The following is a 20,532-nucleotide window of genomic DNA, read 5'->3' as shown; positions in this document are numbered from 1 at the left end:
CCATTGACCGCCCTGTCCTACGATTCCTCCGCCCTTCGCTTTCCACGTCGTGAGTGTAGAACACCAAGAAGAGGAGGGGCCATATGCTGACCAGAGACGGCAGCATTATTTTCTTCACAAGGCATACCTCACAATCACTCGCCGCCGCACCCGATAACGCTAGCGCTGCCGCCCTCGACTTTCAGAGGCAGTGACAGCGACTGCCTGACTAGAGCCTCACTTGAAGAAATCGCTTTCTTGTGATCTTCTTCTCACCTTCACTTTCTTGGTAAGCCATCAAAATGTGGTCCGCTATCAAGGCAAACGTTCTCAAAAGAGACAATGAGCTAAAGCCTCGCGTCTATAGACCGAGCGTGCCTATTCGCATTCGCCGCATCGACAACGACGCGCAGTTTCAGCAAGACTTCAACGGGATGGTTGTGGCTACAATCAAGTGAGTTGACCGCTGAACAAAACCGCCCCCTTTGTTACACCTACTGACCAACACGATAGGTGTGTGGTTGTCGGCGACGGTGCGGTCGGCAAGACATGCTTGCTGATCTCCTACACAACCAACAAATTCCCCTCCGAATATGTCCCAACAGTCTTTGACAACTATGCGGTTACTGTTATGTGAGTTTCATCAGCCTTCAATCCATCTATTTTGGGCGCGGAGATGTGCACGGTTGCTGGTCGTGCGACCATCTGAACCTCAAAAGACCGTCACAAACGACCTTCACATTGAGAAGAACATTATATATGTTTGACTCTTTGTGACTCGTCTCTGCTACCGGCTTGACACAGGATTACAACTTCAGGTCACTAATATAAATATTTTAGGATCGGTGATGAGCCATACACCCTCGGACTGTTTGATACAGCCGGACAAGAAGATTACGATCGACTTCGACCATTGTCATATCCACAAACCGATGTCTTCCTTGTGTGCTTTTCCGTCACTTCTCCAGCATCTTTCGAGAACGTCCGTGAGAAATGGTTCCCAGAGGTCCATCACCACTGCCCAGGCGTTCCTTGCTTGATCGTCGGCACTCAAACCGATCTACGCGATGACCCATCCGTTCGTGAGAAGCTTGCGAAACAGAAGATGCAACCTGTCCGCAAGGAAGATGGAGAGAGAATGGCCAAAGATCTCGGCGCGGTCAAATACGTCGAATGCAGTGCCCTCACGCAATACAAGCTTAAGGACGTATTCGATGAGGCCATTGTGGCGGCTCTGGAACCTCCACCAAAGAAGAGCAGTAAGAAATGTACCATACTTTGATCGAGCAACGTTCGCCTATCTTCTCCAGCAAGCGGGGTCTGCCAGGTTGGTGATACATTTCGAGTATCAGAATGTTACAATGGCTAATTCTCGGAAAAGGCTCACTCGTCATTTTCTTCTTTCTCTTGCCAGCGCAATCATATTGGAAAGCTTGGGAGTGTTTTGGACACCACATGCGAATCGACAATTTCTTGGGCCTCGACAATGACAGGAATTTCGGCGAGCACGACTTTTTTTCCGACCGATTTTTCTCGGCGTTGGGTTACGGATTGACAAGGGAAACTTTCTTGGAGCACTGTCTTGCTTGTGGAATGGAGTCGTCGGCGTTTCAGGTCAGAGCTTATTGACCCTGATGGTTGTATTCACATGCCAGGTGTTCAGCCAGATCCAAAGATCTCGTGAGATGAGATGAGATGAGCTTACTCAATTGACATGAAGCCAATGTGAAAGGGTCGGACATGCTGTGGATCTGCTGAGCTGAACCATTTCCCTTCACACGAATGCAATTCACGTTGAAACTGGCTCTTTCTTTCCTTCCCTCTTGTTCTCTTTCCCCTGCGTGACAAATCCTTGTGCCGGCTTGTTGTGGAAGATGAATGGATTGCTCTGCTCTGCTGACGGGAACACGGAAATCTAACAATAGACTCATGCCTCTGGTACATTCATGGAGAATCAAGGCGGGCAGGTAGAAAAGATGCCAGCAGAAGAAGAGGTCCAATGATGCATGGTATTGATGGTTGAGCAGTTAAGGCCTCATAAGAAGCTGGATTACTAACTGAGTAGTCCTCAAAATCCATTATCCATGCTTCCTCTGCATTGATCATACAATTGTTGGATGCCAACAACTCCTTCTCACTCCCCGTAGCACCACTTCTCTGTCGGCCTCGACCACAGACTCACTGAGACTCGAGCTGAAGGATATAAAAGTGCACATCGCATCTATTCTCCTCCATACGTGTCAATCCAAACTCAAACATGCCATGAAAGAGAATGCCAGTCACTATCAGTCGAGTACCAGCCTAGCAGAGACAGCTCTCGCGCTGTCGACGATGTCCGCGCTACCTCTGCTCTTTCCCTGAACGCACAGTAGCGATGAGGCGATTACTGCGAACTCGCCGACGACGTCGCGTGAAGAGAAGCTGCGTTATGTGCACTTGAGACATCTGATATTCCAAGACCAGATAGCGATACGTCAGGGTGGGTTGTAGTGTAATAGGTCGCTACATCCAGGGGCGATACCAGCACGATCAAGGAGTCATCTCCATCTCGTTATCGGCATCGTCTTCTTCTCTATTCGCTGTGCCATTTGTTTCCTCTTCCGGGTGCTGCTTAGCCACATCGCCATTCACCATCTTTGACTTGACGTTATTAAGAAGCATGTTAGTCGATGGGACTTCGCCTCCATCCTGAGCAGGAGTGTCTCGCTCAATTGAAGCCATAGGTGTTGCATGACCGAGTACTGCAAGTCTTCTCGTGATCAGATCTTGCAAGGCAAGGAGTTGGTCAACTTCTTGGTGCTCAACAGCCTGAACGACCTCAAAGGGGGCTTCGCTAACGAGAGCATTCGTTAATTCTGCCAGTGCATCACCAGAATAACCATCGACACCTCTCTGAGACATCTCAGCTAGGTTAAGCACTGCTTGTTGTTCTTTGATGGACCGCTTGCGTAGCGCCGCGTTTGCTTTTGCTGTTTCGGTAATGGCGAGTGCGTTTGCCCCAGTAAAGAAATCAGGTTCTCGAATTTTGACCAATGTCTCTTCGGGCGGATGGTGCAAGACAACCCCATCAGGACGATATTTCTTGCTTCGAATCTTCTTGGGAGCGTTCAACTGTCTTGGGAATGCATGATCTTCGTACCAGCTCTTCTTGACACGATCAATAAAGTCCAGTCGGATGCTCTTCTCCGGAACCCGATATATCTTGCCTTCCATATGAAGTTCTTTAGTTTTGTCGAAAACAGACTCGTCCTTCATAAGATCAATTTCAATGATTCCATTGTTGGGGAACCCTCGAGAGAAAGGGATATCGAGCGGTACAGCGCTCTTCGGCTTGCGCAGTCGAGGAACACGACCAAGATCGCCGGGAGCAGCTTCAGCTTGGCGACCAAGGGCAGCGAGGTCATGATCGATATGAAGGGGACAACGCCATGATGAGCTTGGTTTCCCATCTGCACGACGTCTGGGAGGGACAGCAAGTGGAGGGTCGACACAATCCAGATGCCACTTAGCTGGACAGTAGTCACAAGGAATGATGTCGCGACCGTTGGAAGTAAGACCGCAAAGGTAGCACAGGATAAGGTTTCCTTTGCTGTCGCGAGTCTCTTTGTAGTTTGGTTCTTCAATGAACCCGGCTCGATTCATTTTCACCGCATTATTCTGGGTGCGAGGAAGGCCGACTTCTTCGTATTCGCCTTCTTCGCCCGTCTTAACACCTTCGAAATAGTCGCGAACCTCTGGCGGAAGAGCGTATGCTCTGGGAATGGTCTCGTCAACTTGGCGAAGAAGCGACCCAAGAAGGCCTGTTGGCCGGGTGGTTGATTTGTTCCGCCGGGCGACGCATTGTGGACAAAACCATTCGCCCTCAACTTCTTGCTCGGCATCCAATGGAGGCTCTAAGCATGCGTGATGGAAGGAATTAGTACAGCCGTCACAGCAAAGAAGCTTGCCTTCGCCGCCACACGATGCACAAAATTCGTCGTTGTCCTGATACACGGGGTCAGTCCCTGCTGGGTTATGCATGAAACATTTGGTAGGTATGCTCTCGATAAAAGGCAGTGTGTGAACAGAAGACAGAAATCAAGAAAAGCAAAAGGATTGAGAAGGTAGGAAGGGAAGGGGAAAAAGGCGAGCATGAACCAATGGTGGCAGCCGTGAAGAGCCTGGAGAAAATTGGTTTTTGGCTTACCACTTCAGCGCCTGAATCCGCCCCGTTGCCGATCGTAACATCACGCCCAGGCCCCGCACGTGAAATTCCTGCCGTGATGCCACCATTCTTTGGTTTGTTGGGTCTGTGGAAAGGGTTTGTTAGCTGATATTCCAAGTGGTGGTAGACATCTGCAACAAAGAAGTGCTGCAACTGTCACTGCGTTAATCGCGGGACATGCAATCTCAGCACACCAATTTTCCCCAGTGGCGTAATAGCTTCGTCGTCCGCGTTTCGAATGCAATGTTCACAATAGACATTAAGGGAGGAGGAGAATCACTTACGATACCATCACACGAGCAGATTTGCGTACGCCTTTTGGTGGTGGTGCAAATCTGCTTGATCGTGGAGTTGCACCTCGTGAGGCTGCGTTTGCTACACCCAGTGGCGGTGGTGGTACAAGCAATGGACCCGGTGACTGTGATTCAGAAGTACTAACATCGATATCATCGGCGTAGATTTCATCGTAGGCTCTCTTTCGCCGCGAGCCGTTGATCAGTATAGTATCGGCCGCGGCCTGAGAGCTCAACGGAGATGACAGATTGACGTTTGAGGTCGATAATTGGTGGTGATGGCGGATCGGAGCTGGAGGAGTCTCTTCCAAGTAGAAGTCGGCCGACGTACCGTTGACAGGCCCTCGTTCGTTGCTCTCAGGTCGAGGGATGGTGTTGTAGTCATGAAAAGAGTCATCCAAATAATGGTGCTTCCGGTGTGACAGCTCATCGACGTCGAAATCAGGCTCGTCTCGACTCTTTCTCAACTTCTTAGATGGACCTTGAGTCGTGAGTGCTGGATCGATAAGTGACTGTTTTCCAGGCGACTGAGAATTCGGGGCTGTGGCAGCTGAACGAAGTCTGTTGCCAGCTGTCGCTCGGTTGGTGGCTTGGCGCTGGCCGGCTGACCGGGCGCGCACACTGCCTGACTGTCTGTCACCAAGTGCCAGAGGAGGCCCAAATTCATCAGGTATCGATTTGGCCGACGACAGCGAGGATCCGCTTGATGCGCTCCGTGATCGTTTTCGCTTGTGCGATGTCATGGTGACGGTCTGAGTTGGATTCTCGACGGAATTAGTGGCCTCCATGGTGTGCACTACCGTGGACGGCGAGATGGGTGCATTCCCAGGCCCATAAGATAATTGAGGACGAGACCGATTGAAGTAGAGAGATATTCTGGGGTGTGTAGTTGCTGGGGGCCCGGTTGATGTAAAATCGGGCTGAGCAGGATTCGGTGAGTGATGTGGATGACTAGGAGAGGTGAAGCTGTCAAATCGTTGAGGAGTAGACTGATAAGGACTGGCTGAAATCTGACTTGCACGTCTGTGAGTTTTAATGCCGGACTTGATGTACCGCTTGAAGACTTTGAACTGTGCCGTACTCGGTGACTGCTGCACGACTGCCTCGAGTACGTTCCAGAGGTCTGGCATAATTTGGGCGTCGTCACGTAACCTCTCAAGACCGGGAATAAGATCTGCCGAACCCTTCTGTTGAGCTTCCTGGACAGCCCGGTCAAGATGGGTATGTAGTCGGTCACGCCTCAAGTGTTCTTGTATTGATGGAGGTTTTGGCGATACATAACTCGTAGGAGTCAAGGATAATTGGACCGGCGATGGCGACACATTGGCTGGCTGAGATATATCCGACATGTCTTTTCTGGGTGGTCGGCCACGCGGCGGACTAGAAATGACGACAGTATCTCCTTGTCGAGGTGGTTCAGACGGCTGATCCGACATTATCTCAGACTCCAAGGGTGACGCAAAGTCCAGCTTTTCAGGCTCCGTCGCCACTGCTCTCGCTTCTTCAGGCTGTACCGGCGTGGGGCGTGGTGACGGCCGGACATAGTTCAGCTTCAATTTCTGCAGCATTCGCTGGGTAGGTGCCACCCCGAGTGGTTGCATGTTTTCCAGCACACCAAGCCTCTCAAGCCCTTTTGTGTCTTCGAAACTCGGAACCGCAGGCCGCAGCGGTGGTTCAATCCATGCATCCAGACTCGATTGCCCGCCATTTCGTATCACTGGAGCCTCAGTGGGCTTTGAGGCCATCTCTTTCTCAGCGAACGTGGCTGGACTCGAGTAGCGGCTGGACCGATGCCGCAACGATCTCGTAGACATCCTGCTCTTGCACTGCGCCGTACGCGCCGACTGCACCATATTAGTTCAGGGACACGTCAGAACATGGTAATTGATCACTTACAGTAGCCTGACCAAAGGCTCGACGGGCAAAAGGCGCAGGGTGGAAGGTGTGAGAACCAGGCGAAAAACAATGTGATGGCAGCGCAGTATCTTGGTCGCAAACGTAGGTACAGGAGGTTTCGAGCTTAGCGGCAACGCTCGGCTGCGAACCCCTAAGGCTGAACTCCCTTCCCCTTTATTCAATCGTCTTTTATCGTTATTGATCTAACGCCACCCACCACGGCCACCGAATTTACAGTGGTAACCTTTTTATCGTATCTGGTCGGTCGAAGACTCACTGGCGTGGTCATATGGGTTGTTTACACCTATGGTGACGACGCAGAAGGCAACAGTCACTTCCAAGTCGTGACGTGGCGAGGATTAGGGGGTGCCTGCCTTGCGCTTCACTTAGGCTCTACACAATTATCCCGAGGGGCAAAAGCTGCATGCCTGGATCGAAGCACTTTTGGTCATTTTTCATCTCAGCTAAGTATGCTCATCCGCCCTCTGATCAAGTTGATATCGTCAACCCGGGAGGAACCGCTTAACGATATGCTTCGCTGCGGAGCAGCAACGTGAAGCACGCGGCGTGGATAGGGCCAAGGGTCGCGTCAGCAGCACCCAGCACCTCTTCCCAGCCACTGCCTCGACATCGCGTGTCAGCGATAGTGAATTTCGCCAGGATCGCAACCATGGCCATGTACGGCAATTGTATAGACCGAAGCACTGCATCGTCCAGTCGCAACTACCGAGTCACTCATTCCTCGTCGCTGGACTCTTCTTCGTCTTCGTCATCCTCAGTAGCTGCAGCCTTCTTGGCTGGCTTCTTCTTTTTCTTCTTGTTCTTGCTCTTGGAGCCTGTGGACTTGCTCAGGGGTCGTTCAAGAATTTTGAGAATCTCTTCGTCTTCGATCTTCTTGTCCGATTTGACTGACTCCAGATCCAAGGCTGGCGGTCCCGCCAGACGCACAAGACCATTCTTTGTAATAGCTGTGATCACATTAGCTCAACTATACACATTGCCACAGTCTCCATTCTGCAAACTTACCGACAGTGCTGAACAACCTCGAAACTGCAGATCCGTCGGCTTCTGCTGAAGGCTTGTACTCCCGAAGCACGCCAGATCGGATACACTCGACAACTCCGACCTTGCCAGCTCTCTCGTCCTCCAGTTGTCGAAGACTAAAAGGGAAAGTGCCGAACTTCTTGACGATCTCCGAAAGGACTTGCCGTGAGCTGGGTCGTTTCAAGCCATATGTCGTGTTGGTTCGTCTCAACAGTGTTGAACGCTTGTCCAAGTCTTTGACTTTACCAGAACCTAAGCTGAGACCCATCTCGACACCCCAAACTTCGCCGACATCTGCGGATCCTTCGCCTTTGGTACCATCAGCTGGTGCCAGGATGATTTTCTTCTTGCCCTCAATGTCGTTGCGCTCAAACATCCATGACGTCGTGTGCTGGACGACATTGACTTCGTAGGCTTTGGCAACTTTCTCAACCAGGGAGTTGATCTTCGTCTGGGTGGGTGGCTTCTCCGATGCAGCCTTCTTTTTCTCTTCCTCTGAGCCCGCCGCCAACAGCCCGGGTGGAACCATCAATCTCAACAGCAGCTCGTTGGCATAGTGTGTGGCCAAAAGAAGGTCTGCCTCCCTGCCGGAGATCTCAGCCTTCTTCTCTTTCTCTTGCGGTACCACGACACTGTCTCCCACAATGGCGCCAAAGCCGTCGATCTGTGCGCCTAGCTGTATCTTGACCACTTCGCCCGCCTTGATCGTCATCTCGGCATCTTCGGTGTCCGACTTGAGGGGGGTGAATGGTGTCACATAGCTGCTCGGAGAAATGCTGACCTGGTGGCTCAGTCAGCAAGTATACTCGGACTGGTGTGCACATTGAGAACGTACGGGGCTGCCTGATCCCTTGTTGGTAGCTTTTCCCTTGAAGACCCGGCTGAGCTCTTCCTCGATCAGTCTATCACCACGCTCACAGAGATCCACGATTTTCTCGCCATCAGCGAGCCATCCTAGGCTGCGGTGAGTACAAAACTGCTCGCGTGAGAAGAGGGGTGGTGGGTTGGCATACCTCGAACCTGGCTCAGGGCATCTTCTGCGATCTTGGCTGCAATCTTGTACTTGTTGAGGTTGTCCGGGTTCAGGATCGTTTCATCAGCAGTCTCTGCCATGTTGACGACTTGCAGAGGACTGGTTGTGTTGGACAAGCAACTACTTCGGTGTGGTTTTCCGCAGGTAGTTCTTCGTTACTGTGCCTTTCGAAAACCATGAATTTGTCAAGTTTGCCGAGCACAACGTCACAATCAATAATAATATTGGATTCGGTTCAATTGTGTGGACACGGACACTCTATTCTACCTGTAACCTCCGCCCATCGCATTCACCTTCTTCGTCAATAGTCCGAGTGAGCCAGTACTTCCACTTGGAAATGCGGCTGTGGGCGTGTATGACACCATCTCCAACAAGGCCTGAGAGGACAAGGTCGCTCGAAACAGACTTCAACATGCTGCCCCGATCTTCTTGCATCCAACCACGCGCCAAGCGACGACCTACATGGAAGACGCTAAGATTATATTCCTTCTCAAAGTCCTTGACAAGTCTTCACTAGGGAGACCAAAGCATTACGGATTGAATGGGTCGTGCCCGGCTTCTCTACGCTAAGGAAGACCTCAAGACCGTCAAAGACTCGGTAAAAATAGCACGCCAAAATATGTCTACGGCTCGCGCCTGTACTGAAGTGCACCGTTCGCTCGATTCGCATACGCATCAATGCGAAGAACCCATTGCATCGTCTCACAAATACCAGAGTCCATTGTCGTTCGAATGCGTCTCTTTAGAAGTTTGCTTCTGTGAAGGCCTAACAGTCCTAACCCCAGCTAGGCCAGGCTAGAAAGATGCCATGCTGTCTCACTTACATCTCCAAAATGTTCCATCTGACTCGGCTCTCGAGTTGTGAGACTATTACTCCGGACGCGGCAGGAATAAGCAAAGTCGCATGCACTATTCCTCAGCACTCACGACCATCTGTTCTCCTCTCCTCAATCGCGGAAGCTTGATCGGGACGATCAGAATGACCAGCACCGCTGACGCTGCGATAGCACACAGAAATGTTGTCCGCAGAGATAAAGCATAAGCATCAATCACTATTTACGTTAGAGTAATCATGAAAAGGGGGGAAACATGACTGACCTTGATCTCGCGCAGGCTGTGGAAGAGATTTTATGGCCGCGACAGAAGAGCGGACAGAGTGGATGATCTCATCACGTCCTGGCCCTGTGACGAACGACCTCAGATTGACAGTCAAGCTATTTTGAAAAACCAAACTGGAGAGAGCGACACCCAAAACGACGCCCAAATTCCTCCACAAGCCGATCGTGGTCGTTACAACGGCCTGATCTGCCTGGCTGGAGACCGCGAGAGCGCTCATCATCGTATTGGGGAAGACGAATCCTTGTCCCAACGGCACTCCTGTAATCAGGATGAGACTTGCAACCTCAGAAGTGCTCTTGGTGATGAAGCACGTTGCGACCGAACCCGAAAGGTAGAGAAAAGCACCAGCAACCAGAGTTGGCTTCAGCCGTCGAGTATATGTGATAATATAACCTGTCGAAATACCAGCAAGCGAACCCACTAGGCTGGGCAGTGCCAGCCGAAATCCAGAGTCTGTTGCAGACTGCATCATGACGCCTGGAAGAATAGTGGCAGATTGAATAAGACCGTGTTGGAAGCAATGCCTCCGAGCATGTTAGCAAAAACCATATTTGCAATGGGCGGCTTGCTGAGCAAGTGCAGTGGCATTAGTGGTTGTCCAGCGCGGCTCTCGACAAAGATGAAGGCGCAAGTGGCCACCGCAAATGTGACGAAGCACGCGATCACCAGTGGCGATGTCCAGGGAAACAAGTTGCCTCCCAAATTGAGTGCAAGTATGAGTGAGGTGACCGTAATGACCAGAGACGCCGAACCCAGATAGTCGAAACTTCTGAGCGCAATCCAGGCCCCGTCTGCGCTTGCATTGATGAGCATCGGTCCAAGCTCCGAAGGAGTGAAGATGGCCGCCAGAACGAAGCAAAGGCCTATGAAGGGAACCTGGATACCAAATGCCCATCTCCAACCAAGACCATCACACAACCAGCCACCTAAGGCGGCGCCTGATGCTGAGCCGAGCCCAAATGCCAGATTGATATGAGATTGGAAGACTCCGCGATACTCTATCCGGACAAGATCACTTATGATGATCAGGCTCATTGATAGGACTCCGCCAGCTCCGAGGCCGCAGACTGCTCTTGCTGCAATGAAACTCTCAATGCTGCCTGCAAGGGCACACCAGGCCGTGGTCAAGCCAAAAACGGCGAATGACAACAAGAAGACAGGCTTCCTTCCAATGGTGTCGGAGACACGGCCGAAGAGTGGCTGACACGCCGTACTTGTGATCAGAAATACAGTACTCAGCCATGATGCTGCTTCGGATGCTCCGAAATAGGATGTGATCACTGGGTGGCTGGAAGCCATCAGCGTTGAGTCGAAGCAAGCAAGAAAATAGCCAAGAGCAATGACCACGAAGACAAGCCAGAACCGGCCTGGACTGATGTCGATGAATTTGATGTTTCCAGGCTCCTCAGCGTCCTCAGTCTCACCAGTCTCTACGGCATTCTCGGCGATGGTGCCGTAGGATGAGCTCTCAATTGCCGAAGCCAGCGGCTGCTTCTGAATCGTGGCGGGCCTTCGACTGTTGGCTTCGTAATATGGCGCTCCCGGTACTAAAAGTGTCCCTGAAGGGAATGATCCAGCTTGAGCGAGACTCAGGCTCAATTGATTAATATCCATATCATCCGAATTTGAGGAGAAGGACGATCTGTGACTCAAGAATCCTGGTATTGAGAGAGATCGAGCAAATGAAAATCGATGCTGTTCTCCGGCGGTCGATCGAAGTCTCGAAGCGTCCGGTGCGACTGCCGTTTGATCATCATCATGCTGTGCCAGTCTTTCGCAGGCGTCCGTGGACGAAGAGGAGTTCACCATCTTCCTTGGTGTATGCTTCCTAGGACGCAATATTGCTTGGTACTGAGGATTCGTATATCGGATGTACTCAGCGGGTTGTCAAGAGGCGTGTAATGAGGACAGATTGGATGCATGCTCAAGTCAACCTTAACAGGAGATCGATAATCTAGCATTTCACATCTCCGTAAGCGCGCACGCGGCGAGCTGGCCATCGTGCTGGCCGCTTTTCACATGCTGCGACAATACGATGGAACAGAGATACATGTATAAAAAAACTCTGCAGGGCAAAGGGCGGAGATGCATTGTCCTTCGGGGCCTGGTTGCGCGCAGGGCAGCGGAAGTATTGTCGCTATTATTTTCCCACCGCCTGAGGCATGACGAAGCACGTCTGATAAGGATTGCGGCAATCAGACCACAAGTGATCAACAACTTGCATGGCGAAGCAAGGGTTGGGGAACCTTATATCGCTGGCCGGCGGCCATATGCACTGGCCGTGGGTGTGCTAAGCGGACATCACCAAACAATCTTTCCCGATCCTCCACGCCAACGCTGCATGAGATATCAGGCTTCAATAGCCTACTGGAGCGCCATGGATCAAATATATAAGAGCTCCTTCGCCCACCATGATATCTCTTGCATCAACAGCGTTCAGTTCGTCCAACACCCGCCTGATTGACAACACAGGCTTTCAGGCCTTTTCCAACTTCACCACCTCGAGCGCAGAACACCTACCCATCAAAGACCCTCAGAGTGTACCGGCCCAAAATGTCGATTGAGTCTACCAGAGAACGCGAGTCCGGCTTCACGGAAGATGGAAAAGACATCAAATTCCTCGATGACGGTATCCTGGCCGTCTCTCCTGCAGAGGCTCGACAGGTCTCCGCCAGCATTGCCATCGACCCGGCCGCCGAGCGACGACTCGTGAGAAAGTTCGATTTCCGCATCCTTCCTACCCTGGCAGCCATGTATCTCTTCAACTCCCTGGATAAGTCGAATCTGGGAAACGCCAAAACCGCCGGGCTTGAGAAGGATTTGAAGCTTACGGGTGATGACTACAACATGATCCTGTCCATCTTTTTTGTTCCATACGTCCTCACAGCGCCATTTCTGGGCATTCTCGGAAAGAAATTTGGACCAAACAGGGTGTTGCCCATCATGATGATGAGCTTCGGTTTCTTCACCTTGATGGTGGTGGCTGTGAAGAACTTCGCCGGCATCTTCGCTATACGCTGGTTTCTCGGCATGTCCGAATCCGCCTTCTTCCCTCTAGTCATCTATTACCAGACCACATTCTACAGGCGAGGAGAACTTGCCCGACGCTTGGCCATCTTCTATGCCGCATCTTCAATCGCCTCGGCTTTTGGTGGGTTATTGTCTTATGGCGTCTTCCAGATCAACTCCGGCACCCTCGCGGACTGGAGATACCTTTTCATCATCGAAGGAGGATGTTCGATGCTTTTCGCGGCCTTCGCATTCTGGTTCTTGCCACGCAATGCACAGAGTGCCAAGTTCTTGACGGAAGATGAGAAGCAATTGGCCTTTTACCGAATCCAGGTGGACTCGTCGTCGGTCGTGGGAGAAAAGTTCAATTTCCGATCGGCCGTCGAGATCTTCAAGCACCCGACAAGCTGGATCATTCTCGGCATCGAGATCTGTCTCGGTGTTCCCTTGCAGTCGGTGTCACTGTTCTTGCCTGTCATCATCAAACGCCTGGGCTACTCGCCCGTCATCACCAATTTGTACACTGTGGCCCCGAACGTCTCGGGCGCAGTCATGTTGCTCATCCTGGCATTCGCTTCTGATCTGACGCGACTGAGGTTCCCGTTTGTCGCGCTTGGCTTCGCCTTCACCTGCATCGGTTTTATCATCTTTGCGAGTGTCAACATCACCTCACAATTGAACGTGGCGTACTTTGCCTGCTTCATGATGACCTGGGGCACGAGCGCACCTTCCGTGATTCTGGACGTCTGGTACAACAACAACATCGCCGACGAAAATAAGCGTATCATGCTCACGAGCATTGGCGTTCCCATGGCGAATCTCATGGGTGTGGTATCCAGCAACATCTTCCAAAACAAGGATGCGCCGAAATATCTGCCGGCATTGATTACCACGGCCGTCTTCGGCGCTTGTGGCTGTGTCTTGACGCTGCTTCTTGGAGCGTGGATGATCATCGACAACAAGAGGCGCGACCGCAAGGTTGGGAGGACCGTCAGGGCCATTGATATCCCCTCTGAACTTCTCGCTGAGGGCCCCAAGAACCCTGATTACCGTTGGTTCTATTGAAGAGCTCGACCAATACGCCGACTCTGCGATGGTGCGTCAGGAAGTGCTTGGGTTATGATGACGGTGAAAATGAGTTTTGGTATTTCTGTGTCTGCCAGAGACGTTCTTGTTATGAAGACCCGCGCACAATCCTATGGGTGGAATACGACGCAATGACGAGAAGACATGACGAGCTAAAAGCGATCCTTTTTTTGATGGACGTACAGAGATGGGCGTACAGATAGCTTTCTACGAAGACACTTTACACATTTCCACTTGACTTCCAACTATCCACACTTTGTCTGCTTGTTGAGACCGATCATTGTCGATGTGTTCTTTGTCTGGCGCTTTGTACCACCCAGAGACACTTCAAGCGTCATCCTCTTCCCGCTGCTCGCCATAGCCAAAGCGACGAGCTGATGGTGGTCGGAAGCTTCGATTTCCTAAACAGGAGGAGATAGCGTAGCATATGCCACCGACATACCCTGATGATCGTGTGGGACGCTGATAGCAGATATTGTCAGCGTCCGAAGAAAAAGCCAAGGCTGTGATCGCTGGATCGTCAATGACCTGACGTTGGCAATGATAACAAACCGCACAGTATGACTGGTTGCTTGAAGTGCTTTGCGATTCGATATCTAGCGGCAGTCGGTATTTGACGGTAGTCGGTATCTGACGTTCTCGGTGATTGAATGTTACAGGATCGGCATCTGAACGTTGGCCGCTCCGCGCGGTTGGCTTGTTGGCCGTTGGCGAGCAACTACAGTAAACCCATGGTTCGCTCAAGGCTCTCCAAAATAAAAGTATCTAAGTAGTATCACCCCAAATGCATATTCTGCCATAGAAACCCCTCTGCACCACCGACAGCAGCCCAGTCCGTGGAAAAGTCCGCCTCGTTCAACACCGTCAGGTTATGAGGGAAGAAGTCGTACGAAGCGCCTGACCACGACGTCTCTGGTGACGCGAACGCATCAATGAGCCCATTGCCGTTGACGAAAGCATCGCTGCTACTAGCAGCACCGCTCGCGCCTCCACTCCCACTCACGTCGTCGGCTGCATCGCCGGTTGTCTTGGTCAGATTCTTGGCCATCAGATCAAGGGCGGTCGCAGCGAATTTGGCAGGCCAAAACCCCGTCCCGTGGGCTGCAAGCAGTTTGCGATAATATGCGAGTTGTTCGTCCCAGTATTTTGCACGAATGCTATCAGTCGACAGCCGCTTGAGGCTGGCCATGAAAGTGCCCACCAGTGCGAAATTGAGCCCGGAGCCTACGACGAGACATTCAGGTTAGCTTTGGCTTTTCACCAGGTAAGGAGGTGTACACCTCGCAAATAAGCAGATGACAGAGGAAGAAGCAAGACTCACAAGCCCACCAAAACGCACTGAGGCGATTGATTTGTAACGTCTCGACAAGCGAGATGGCACGAGATGTGACCTCGACGGCACGATCGAAATGGCTGTCCAGAGACAGATTTCGCCGATACAGCTTGGGGAAAATTCCACGAAGCAGCATGACGTGCGCGGTGATGTATGCGATTTCCAAGCTGCCTGTACGCAATAGCCTTAGCATGACATGGGGCATGGCACGGCGGCGCATGTGGCACTTACCGGTAACATCAGGGAAGAATCGCTGTGACAGAATTGGGTCGAGATATACGGCACGCCAGTTGTCCAATTTTGCCTCGATCCTATCGGCAATATCGATGATATGCTGGCCTGTAACTTCGCGTAACTTGACCACAGAGCCGATTGTGAAGAAGTTGAGGAGGACTTCGTTGAGAATAACAGCCAACTCAGCCATGGCGACAAAGCAATGAATACCAGTGGCTAGCTCGGGCCTCCTTGGTTGGTCGCCGTACGATTCTGGGTCGCAGTCCTCAAAATCCGCGGCCGTCAGCATGAGCGTGGTTGTATTGGCATCGTTCAAGTATGACGGTCGGCCCAGAGCCATGGCAAACCTGCACCAACTGTGTTAACCCGGCAAGAGACACGAAAAGGTCGTATGCATCACCATACCATTTATCTTGGAAATATGCGGCCCACCATATTCTCCTTCGTCTCCTCTTGATGGCCGCAGGTATATTCCACGTCGAGCAGTCCACATGCAGGCCGAGATCATGGCTCATACCTATAATGCAGCCAATGACGGCCCACAATCCTGGTGCGCTGGTACTCCTGGGCGGGTGTTAGTCCCCTGCTGTCACACGTCGACCGCATGGATTGACCGCTTACATTCGTCCTCTCAAAGCTTTCTGAGTAAACAAGATGGCAGCTTCGACGGTTTCGAGTCTGGGAGACCGTGCCTCCAGGAGCATCGACGACGTGAGCTCTTCGATCAGCACATTGCTGTGGATGCCTAGTAATTCTGGCGATGTGTATTTTGTGATGATGGCGATGGCCACAGCCAACAGCCGCGACTGTCTGTCGCTCTCAGCCAGCTCCGCGTCCAGCAAAGGGAATGCAGGGTGAGAATTCCTGACGAAGATGGATCGAACAAGAGGCCACTGTGCTTCGACCGACCTGGCAGCGTCTTCAGATGCACTTGACGAGCCTGACTGCGTGGAAGATGATCTTTCCTATGTCAGCGTAGATGATGATCAGCGAGGCTGTATTGAATGATTCCATCTAGGTAGCAACCTACCCTAAAGTAAGCTTCGCGTGCCGGGTCATTTCCCAAGCCTTGAAAGCGATCCACGACAAAGTACACATCGTCTGTACCGGTCAAGCCAATATACTTGCCCTCAGCGCCGGCTTTTTGGTCCAAGGAGGCATTCGGCGTAGTGCTTTCCCTAGCACGGCTCTTTTTGTTGCCACCATCATGGTCATTTGACTGAGCATCCACTGATACCACTGCAGGTGTGCTGGCCGCCGTAGACCTGGCTTGACGCTTCCGGGGTGATGGTTTCGAGCTGAAGGTGCATGGAATTGATCGTCGACTACACAAGGCACAGGCGCCCTCGGCATCTCGGACGCAGCAAACCCGACGGCGCCGGCAATGGTCGCACGGCTTCTGTTTCCTTGAACGATATTTCCTGGCTGGAGGGATCTCATTGGGGATTTTGGCAGTAAGAGCCATCTCTGAGGCACGCACTGTGTGGTGCATCCTCCGTTCGATCCTTGAATAGCTTTCCTGTTTGCTTTTTCAAGGGTGGTAGCCATTGCTATCCTAGGTCAGTTGTGACTTAGTCAAAGCAAAAGATAAGAATGCCCTCGCGCTGATAAGAACGTGCATACAGCGACTTGAAGGTGCCAAAACGAGACCAATCACATGTTACCTATCTATGGGCATCTCAGACTCAGGAGTGCCTGTAGGTTTCGTTCTGATCAGTATCTTCATTATATGTGTTTACTTGATGTTGTGGTTGAGTGACTGCAATGCGAGGTCGAATTAGTGGAAGATAACACTCTGGACGATGCTGGCTGCTGCCGGGCTTGTGGGCACCATTGCCTTACCACACTACGTTCTTTGTTACAGCTCGACAACTCTTACGGCCCACCCACGACGCACGCTGTAGAACATGGCCTACATGGTCGTCATCAATCGTAGCACAAGGCTTCAGGTCAGGCAAAGAAATGAACAGTGATTTCTCCAAACGGTTCTTTTAAGGATATATCGCTATCAAATTCAGCCCTTGGCCATCCGCTCCTCCACTATGGCTCTGTGACCGCGATTTTTCAAATGAGCCTCAAATCCTTCTGCTGTCGCACCGGGACCCGGCATATATGTCTTCCCAGGGCAGTCGGGACATCGAATCCGTGGCACATACTTATGTGCAAATGACCGGTTCGTCTCAGTAGGAGTGACGAGTTTGTGCGTCTTCGGGTCGACGGCCGTATGTTTCATAAGTGCCTCGAAACGATCATTGGGATAAGACTTCTGCAGTCGCTGTAGATCTTGGAGGAGCCAAATTGGTGGCGCAGGCTAGTCATAATTGTTAGCAGAGCGTCACAGATCGGTCAGAAACTGTACTTACAGCAGGATGTGCAGGGCCTGGAGGATGCCAGGTAGCATCCACAGCACCAGGGATCTCTGCCGGAGTAGGGGCAGGTGAAGGTGGTGGCGGCATTGCAGCCAGATTCAGCGGTGCCGGTGGTGCGGCCGATACAGACCTCGAGTGCGTACCAGGTCGAGGACTGCCTTGATTTGAGCCATTGGAGACCAAAGCTGCCCGGTCTTTAAGTCGCTGTGTACGTGCCCACTCACGCATCTTGGCCTTCCCGAGCTTCAACACGACAACTAGCTTCTCAGAACCAGACTCATCGTCGCTTTCTTCCTTGTAATTGAGCTTCTTCCTTACGGACGCTCGTCCTTCATGTTGCGAGGGTGCCACGGACTCCGGTGTTGCTGATCTTACAGAAGCAAAGCCGCTCAAATTGGAACGAATACCCGCTGTCGCCGTCAAGGCCGCATTGCGCGCACTTCTAACGCGAGTACCTTGCTGAAGCAGGTGCGTGGGGATCGCTGGTGAATCCGGACCAGAGTCCTCGCTGTCTGAATCGTCAGTTTCTTCGAAGCCATCTCGTTGACCTGCGGCACGGCCAGATCTGCGTATAGCTTTGGCGACCCTGAATATGCGGCTTTCTTCCATGCTAAGCGCGCCTCCCGGAATGACGGTAGAAACCACGAGCGACCTTATCGTTCGTTGGCGGTCCTTCAGGTCCGGAAGAGCAGGACCACCACGGCGGTTAGTCGACCTTTTCTGCCTCCTCTGTTCTCGGGAGATGGATAGCTCCGTTCGCTCGAGATCTGCTTCATTGAGCTCGTATAGATATGGAGTATAGTCTTTGGCAGACTGATATGGTCGGAATGTAACAGGCAAGGGAGATTGTAGGAAGTTTTCTCTCAGATCTGGATCTTCAATGAGTCGACCGTCGAATGGATAGCCCGTGATATGCAGGGACTTGGAGAACATTTGGCACTGTTCCCGTATACAATGGGCGATGGCAGTGGTGAACTCGCCTGCCAGCGATAAGTCGTTGGTCATCTGGCGGGCAAATTCTTCGGGAGAGTTATAGGGGTTGTTGATCTCCCACTCGAACTGGTCTATGAGTGTGTTCTGGCCAATGGTGATGTTGAGTTTGATCAGAATGCGCTGCTCGTCATTTTTGTAGGCATAATATGGTAATGATGGCTCAGATGGCTCCTCGTCTGTGTATATCTGAGGACAGTAATCGGATATTTGTTCGCGTATGCTGGCGGCCACGGCCTGGACGAGTGGACGACAGTGCTGGACCTCGAGCCCAAAGTCTTCCACAAGCTTTTCGGAAAAGTAATCGATGGAAGTTGTGCGATCGTACAAATTCCAGGTCAATGTGTCGCGCAATTTTATCTTGCCCCAATCGACGTCAAGTCGAACTGGGATGAGTTCTTCGTTCTGTTCAGCCTGATTGAGCTGGTCTTTCCGGGGCACGCGTGGTGGAAGAGTCTTCCGCTTGCCGGGTCTCCTCTGTCTGGGGTAAACAATGGGATCGCGGAGATTCTTCTCGTCTGTCCTGGGATTGCCAAAACCTTCATAGCCATATCCAAAAATCGAGCCGGAGTCATGTTCGCGTCTCGGTCGTAAGCTTTGATAGAATGCTAGCTCTTGTTTCTTTTGCTGCGACAACACCGGGTGGTTCAGTTGCTCTGCCAGAAGAGCTTTGTACTGGTATTCGCGCTGGACATATTCGTCTGCTTGGATGCGTTCGATCGGGGTTTCGCGTTTGCGCTTGCGATTGGCGCCAGCTATGTCGCTGTGGCCATTGGTGTCTGGCGTTGTTTCATTCTTTGCGACGTCTATGCCAGAGGCCGCCAACACTTCTTTGGCCCGTTCCTTGCCCTGGGCGATGGTGTCGGCATTGGAGGAGGTTGGGGTCGAGGAAGCATCTATGGGTGCGGCAACATCGATCGCACCATCAACAGGTTCGCTCATGGCGACAACATATCAATGGGGAAGTCGTGATTATACTGATAGGGAATGCAATGGCGCGTTCGGCGCGTTCCTGTGGATGGAAGGTCAGCCATGGGGATGGGTGTTGGGAATGAAATTTAGGCAAAGTTGGATTGAGTGACGGGGAGCAATCATCAATTCATCACGCCATCATCATCCATGCATCTCCAAAACCAACAGGAAACAATAAACAGAAGGAAACACATACCAAAACCTGCCTCGGCTGAAGTTGATGCGCACAAACGTGTCTGGGATACATTCTCGACGCAAGACTGCGGCGGCCAAGTTTCGCGTCCGAATCAAACCATCGCCGCCCCGATTAGGTTTAGCGTCGGATTGTCAGATAAGGTTCCAACCTCCTTTTCCAATATCACTGAGTCAGCATCTACAGAGTGAGTCTCCGTACTCCACACACCAAACAAGAACCTTGATCTACCTCAGCAAGTGTATCTACTCTAGCCGGGATGGGGTGCTAGAGGTCATGTCATTGCTCTTCTGCGTTTCATCGTGACAGAATGATCTATATGAGGCGTGTGAAGACACAATGGCCAGCCGTTGTTCGTCACAATAAACACCCCTTCTCTGGCAATACAGGTAGCCATTCGTTGTCGCTCAAATGTCCCTTTGAGGTGAATGCTTGCACCTGTGAGTATGGACAAACATTCAGAGCAAAGCCAAGAACAATCTTCAACCCGGGCCGACCATACTGTAGTATCATATAGCATGAAGCACGGTCTTGATATGGACAATATATCCGAGCAGCTGTTTGGCAGTGTTGGCAACTCTGGCCCGTAGTCTAGCAGCTGACCATCACACACATTCATGATTCCTCCCAATGTTATCATGATGACAAAGAGAGGGTGTGGGCAGTGTCCAGCATCCATACCTAGGTACGGAGTAGTCGTTGGTATGGCGGCAAGCGAGTCAGGTATTGCTGACCCACGTCAACCTCCGATTCAGGTTCACCGCCATGATCATCAATT

At 51.7% G+C, this 20,532-nt stretch overlaps 8 protein-coding genes across 8 annotated transcripts; 2 read left to right on the top strand and 6 right to left on the bottom strand.

Moving 5' to 3' along the window:
• The first annotated feature begins 228 nt into the window (after positions 1–228).
• Positions 229–1,458, top strand: EDD37DRAFT_377656 (P-loop containing nucleoside triphosphate hydrolase protein). Its single transcript, XM_062812043.1, has 5 exons — positions 229–268; positions 317–433; positions 493–612; positions 820–1,306; positions 1,361–1,458. The coding sequence occupies exons 2-4, from the start codon at positions 414–416 to the stop codon at positions 1,259–1,261; spliced, it is 582 nt and encodes a 193-aa protein (XP_062670986.1). The 5' UTR covers positions 229–268; positions 317–413; the 3' UTR covers positions 1,262–1,306; positions 1,361–1,458.
• Positions 1,459–2,508: 1,050 nt separating this feature from the next.
• Positions 2,509–6,661, bottom strand: EDD37DRAFT_608555 (uncharacterized protein; the record flags this gene model as incomplete). Its single annotated transcript, XM_062815062.1, has 5 exons — positions 2,509–4,020; positions 4,166–4,268; positions 4,468–6,320; positions 6,373–6,513; positions 6,650–6,661. The coding sequence occupies 5 exons, from the start codon at positions 6,659–6,661 to the stop codon at positions 2,509–2,511; spliced, it is 3,621 nt and encodes a 1,206-aa protein (XP_062670985.1).
• Positions 6,662–6,724: 63 nt separating this feature from the next.
• On the bottom strand, positions 6,725–8,639 carry EDD37DRAFT_377590 (methionyl aminopeptidase). Its single transcript, XM_062812042.1, has 4 exons — positions 8,430–8,639; positions 8,252–8,370; positions 7,399–8,197; positions 6,725–7,340 (listed from the first exon to the last, which is right to left on the bottom strand). The coding sequence occupies exons 1-4, from the start codon at positions 8,527–8,529 to the stop codon at positions 7,108–7,110; spliced, it is 1,251 nt and encodes a 416-aa protein (XP_062670984.1). The 5' UTR covers positions 8,530–8,639; the 3' UTR covers positions 6,725–7,107.
• A 719-nt stretch (positions 8,640–9,358) lies between these two features.
• EDD37DRAFT_649425 (major facilitator superfamily domain-containing protein) lies at positions 9,359–11,377 on the bottom strand (the record flags this gene model as incomplete). The annotated part of the gene is made up of 3 exons (XM_062818137.1): positions 9,359–9,501; positions 9,548–9,993; positions 10,044–11,377. 3 exons carry the CDS (start codon positions 11,375–11,377, stop codon positions 9,359–9,361), a joined length of 1,923 nt encoding a protein of 640 aa, XP_062670983.1.
• Positions 11,378–11,749: 372 nt separating this feature from the next.
• EDD37DRAFT_377522 (major facilitator superfamily transporter) lies at positions 11,750–13,926 on the top strand. The gene has a single exon (XM_062812040.1). It carries the CDS (start codon positions 12,122–12,124, stop codon positions 13,640–13,642), a length of 1,521 nt encoding a protein of 506 aa, XP_062670982.1. The 5' UTR covers positions 11,750–12,121; the 3' UTR covers positions 13,643–13,926.
• A 512-nt stretch (positions 13,927–14,438) lies between these two features.
• EDD37DRAFT_649423 (fungal-specific transcription factor domain-containing protein) lies at positions 14,439–16,695 on the bottom strand (the record flags this gene model as incomplete). The annotated part of the gene is made up of 6 exons (XM_062818136.1): positions 14,439–14,887; positions 14,985–15,167; positions 15,228–15,577; positions 15,636–15,794; positions 15,852–16,195; positions 16,261–16,695. 6 exons carry the CDS (start codon positions 16,693–16,695, stop codon positions 14,439–14,441), a joined length of 1,920 nt encoding a protein of 639 aa, XP_062670981.1.
• Positions 16,696–17,202: 507 nt separating this feature from the next.
• EDD37DRAFT_628872 (transcription initiation factor TFIID subunit D3) lies at positions 17,203–19,812 on the bottom strand. The gene is made up of 3 exons (XM_062816461.1): positions 19,758–19,812; positions 17,594–19,601; positions 17,203–17,541 (listed from the first exon to the last, which is right to left on the bottom strand). The coding sequence occupies exons 2-3, from the start codon at positions 19,529–19,531 to the stop codon at positions 17,245–17,247; spliced, it is 2,235 nt and encodes a 744-aa protein (XP_062670980.1). The 5' UTR covers positions 19,532–19,601; positions 19,758–19,812; the 3' UTR covers positions 17,203–17,244.
• A 150-nt stretch (positions 19,813–19,962) lies between these two features.
• EDD37DRAFT_628870 (uncharacterized protein) lies at positions 19,963–20,503 on the bottom strand. Its single transcript, XM_062816460.1, has one exon. The coding sequence runs from the start codon at positions 20,431–20,433 to the stop codon at positions 20,029–20,031; it is 405 nt and encodes a 134-aa protein (XP_062670979.1). The 5' UTR covers positions 20,434–20,503; the 3' UTR covers positions 19,963–20,028.
• Positions 20,504–20,532: the final 29 nt, after the last annotated feature.

This window comes from Exophiala viscosa, assembly GCF_022695815.1.
Source record: "Exophiala viscosa unplaced genomic scaffold EDD37scaffold_4, whole genome shotgun sequence".
NCBI lineage: Eukaryota > Fungi > Ascomycota > Eurotiomycetes > Chaetothyriales > Herpotrichiellaceae > Exophiala > Exophiala viscosa.
Note: the sequence above shows the minus strand (reverse complement) of the source record. Positions and strands in the feature narration are given on the sequence as shown.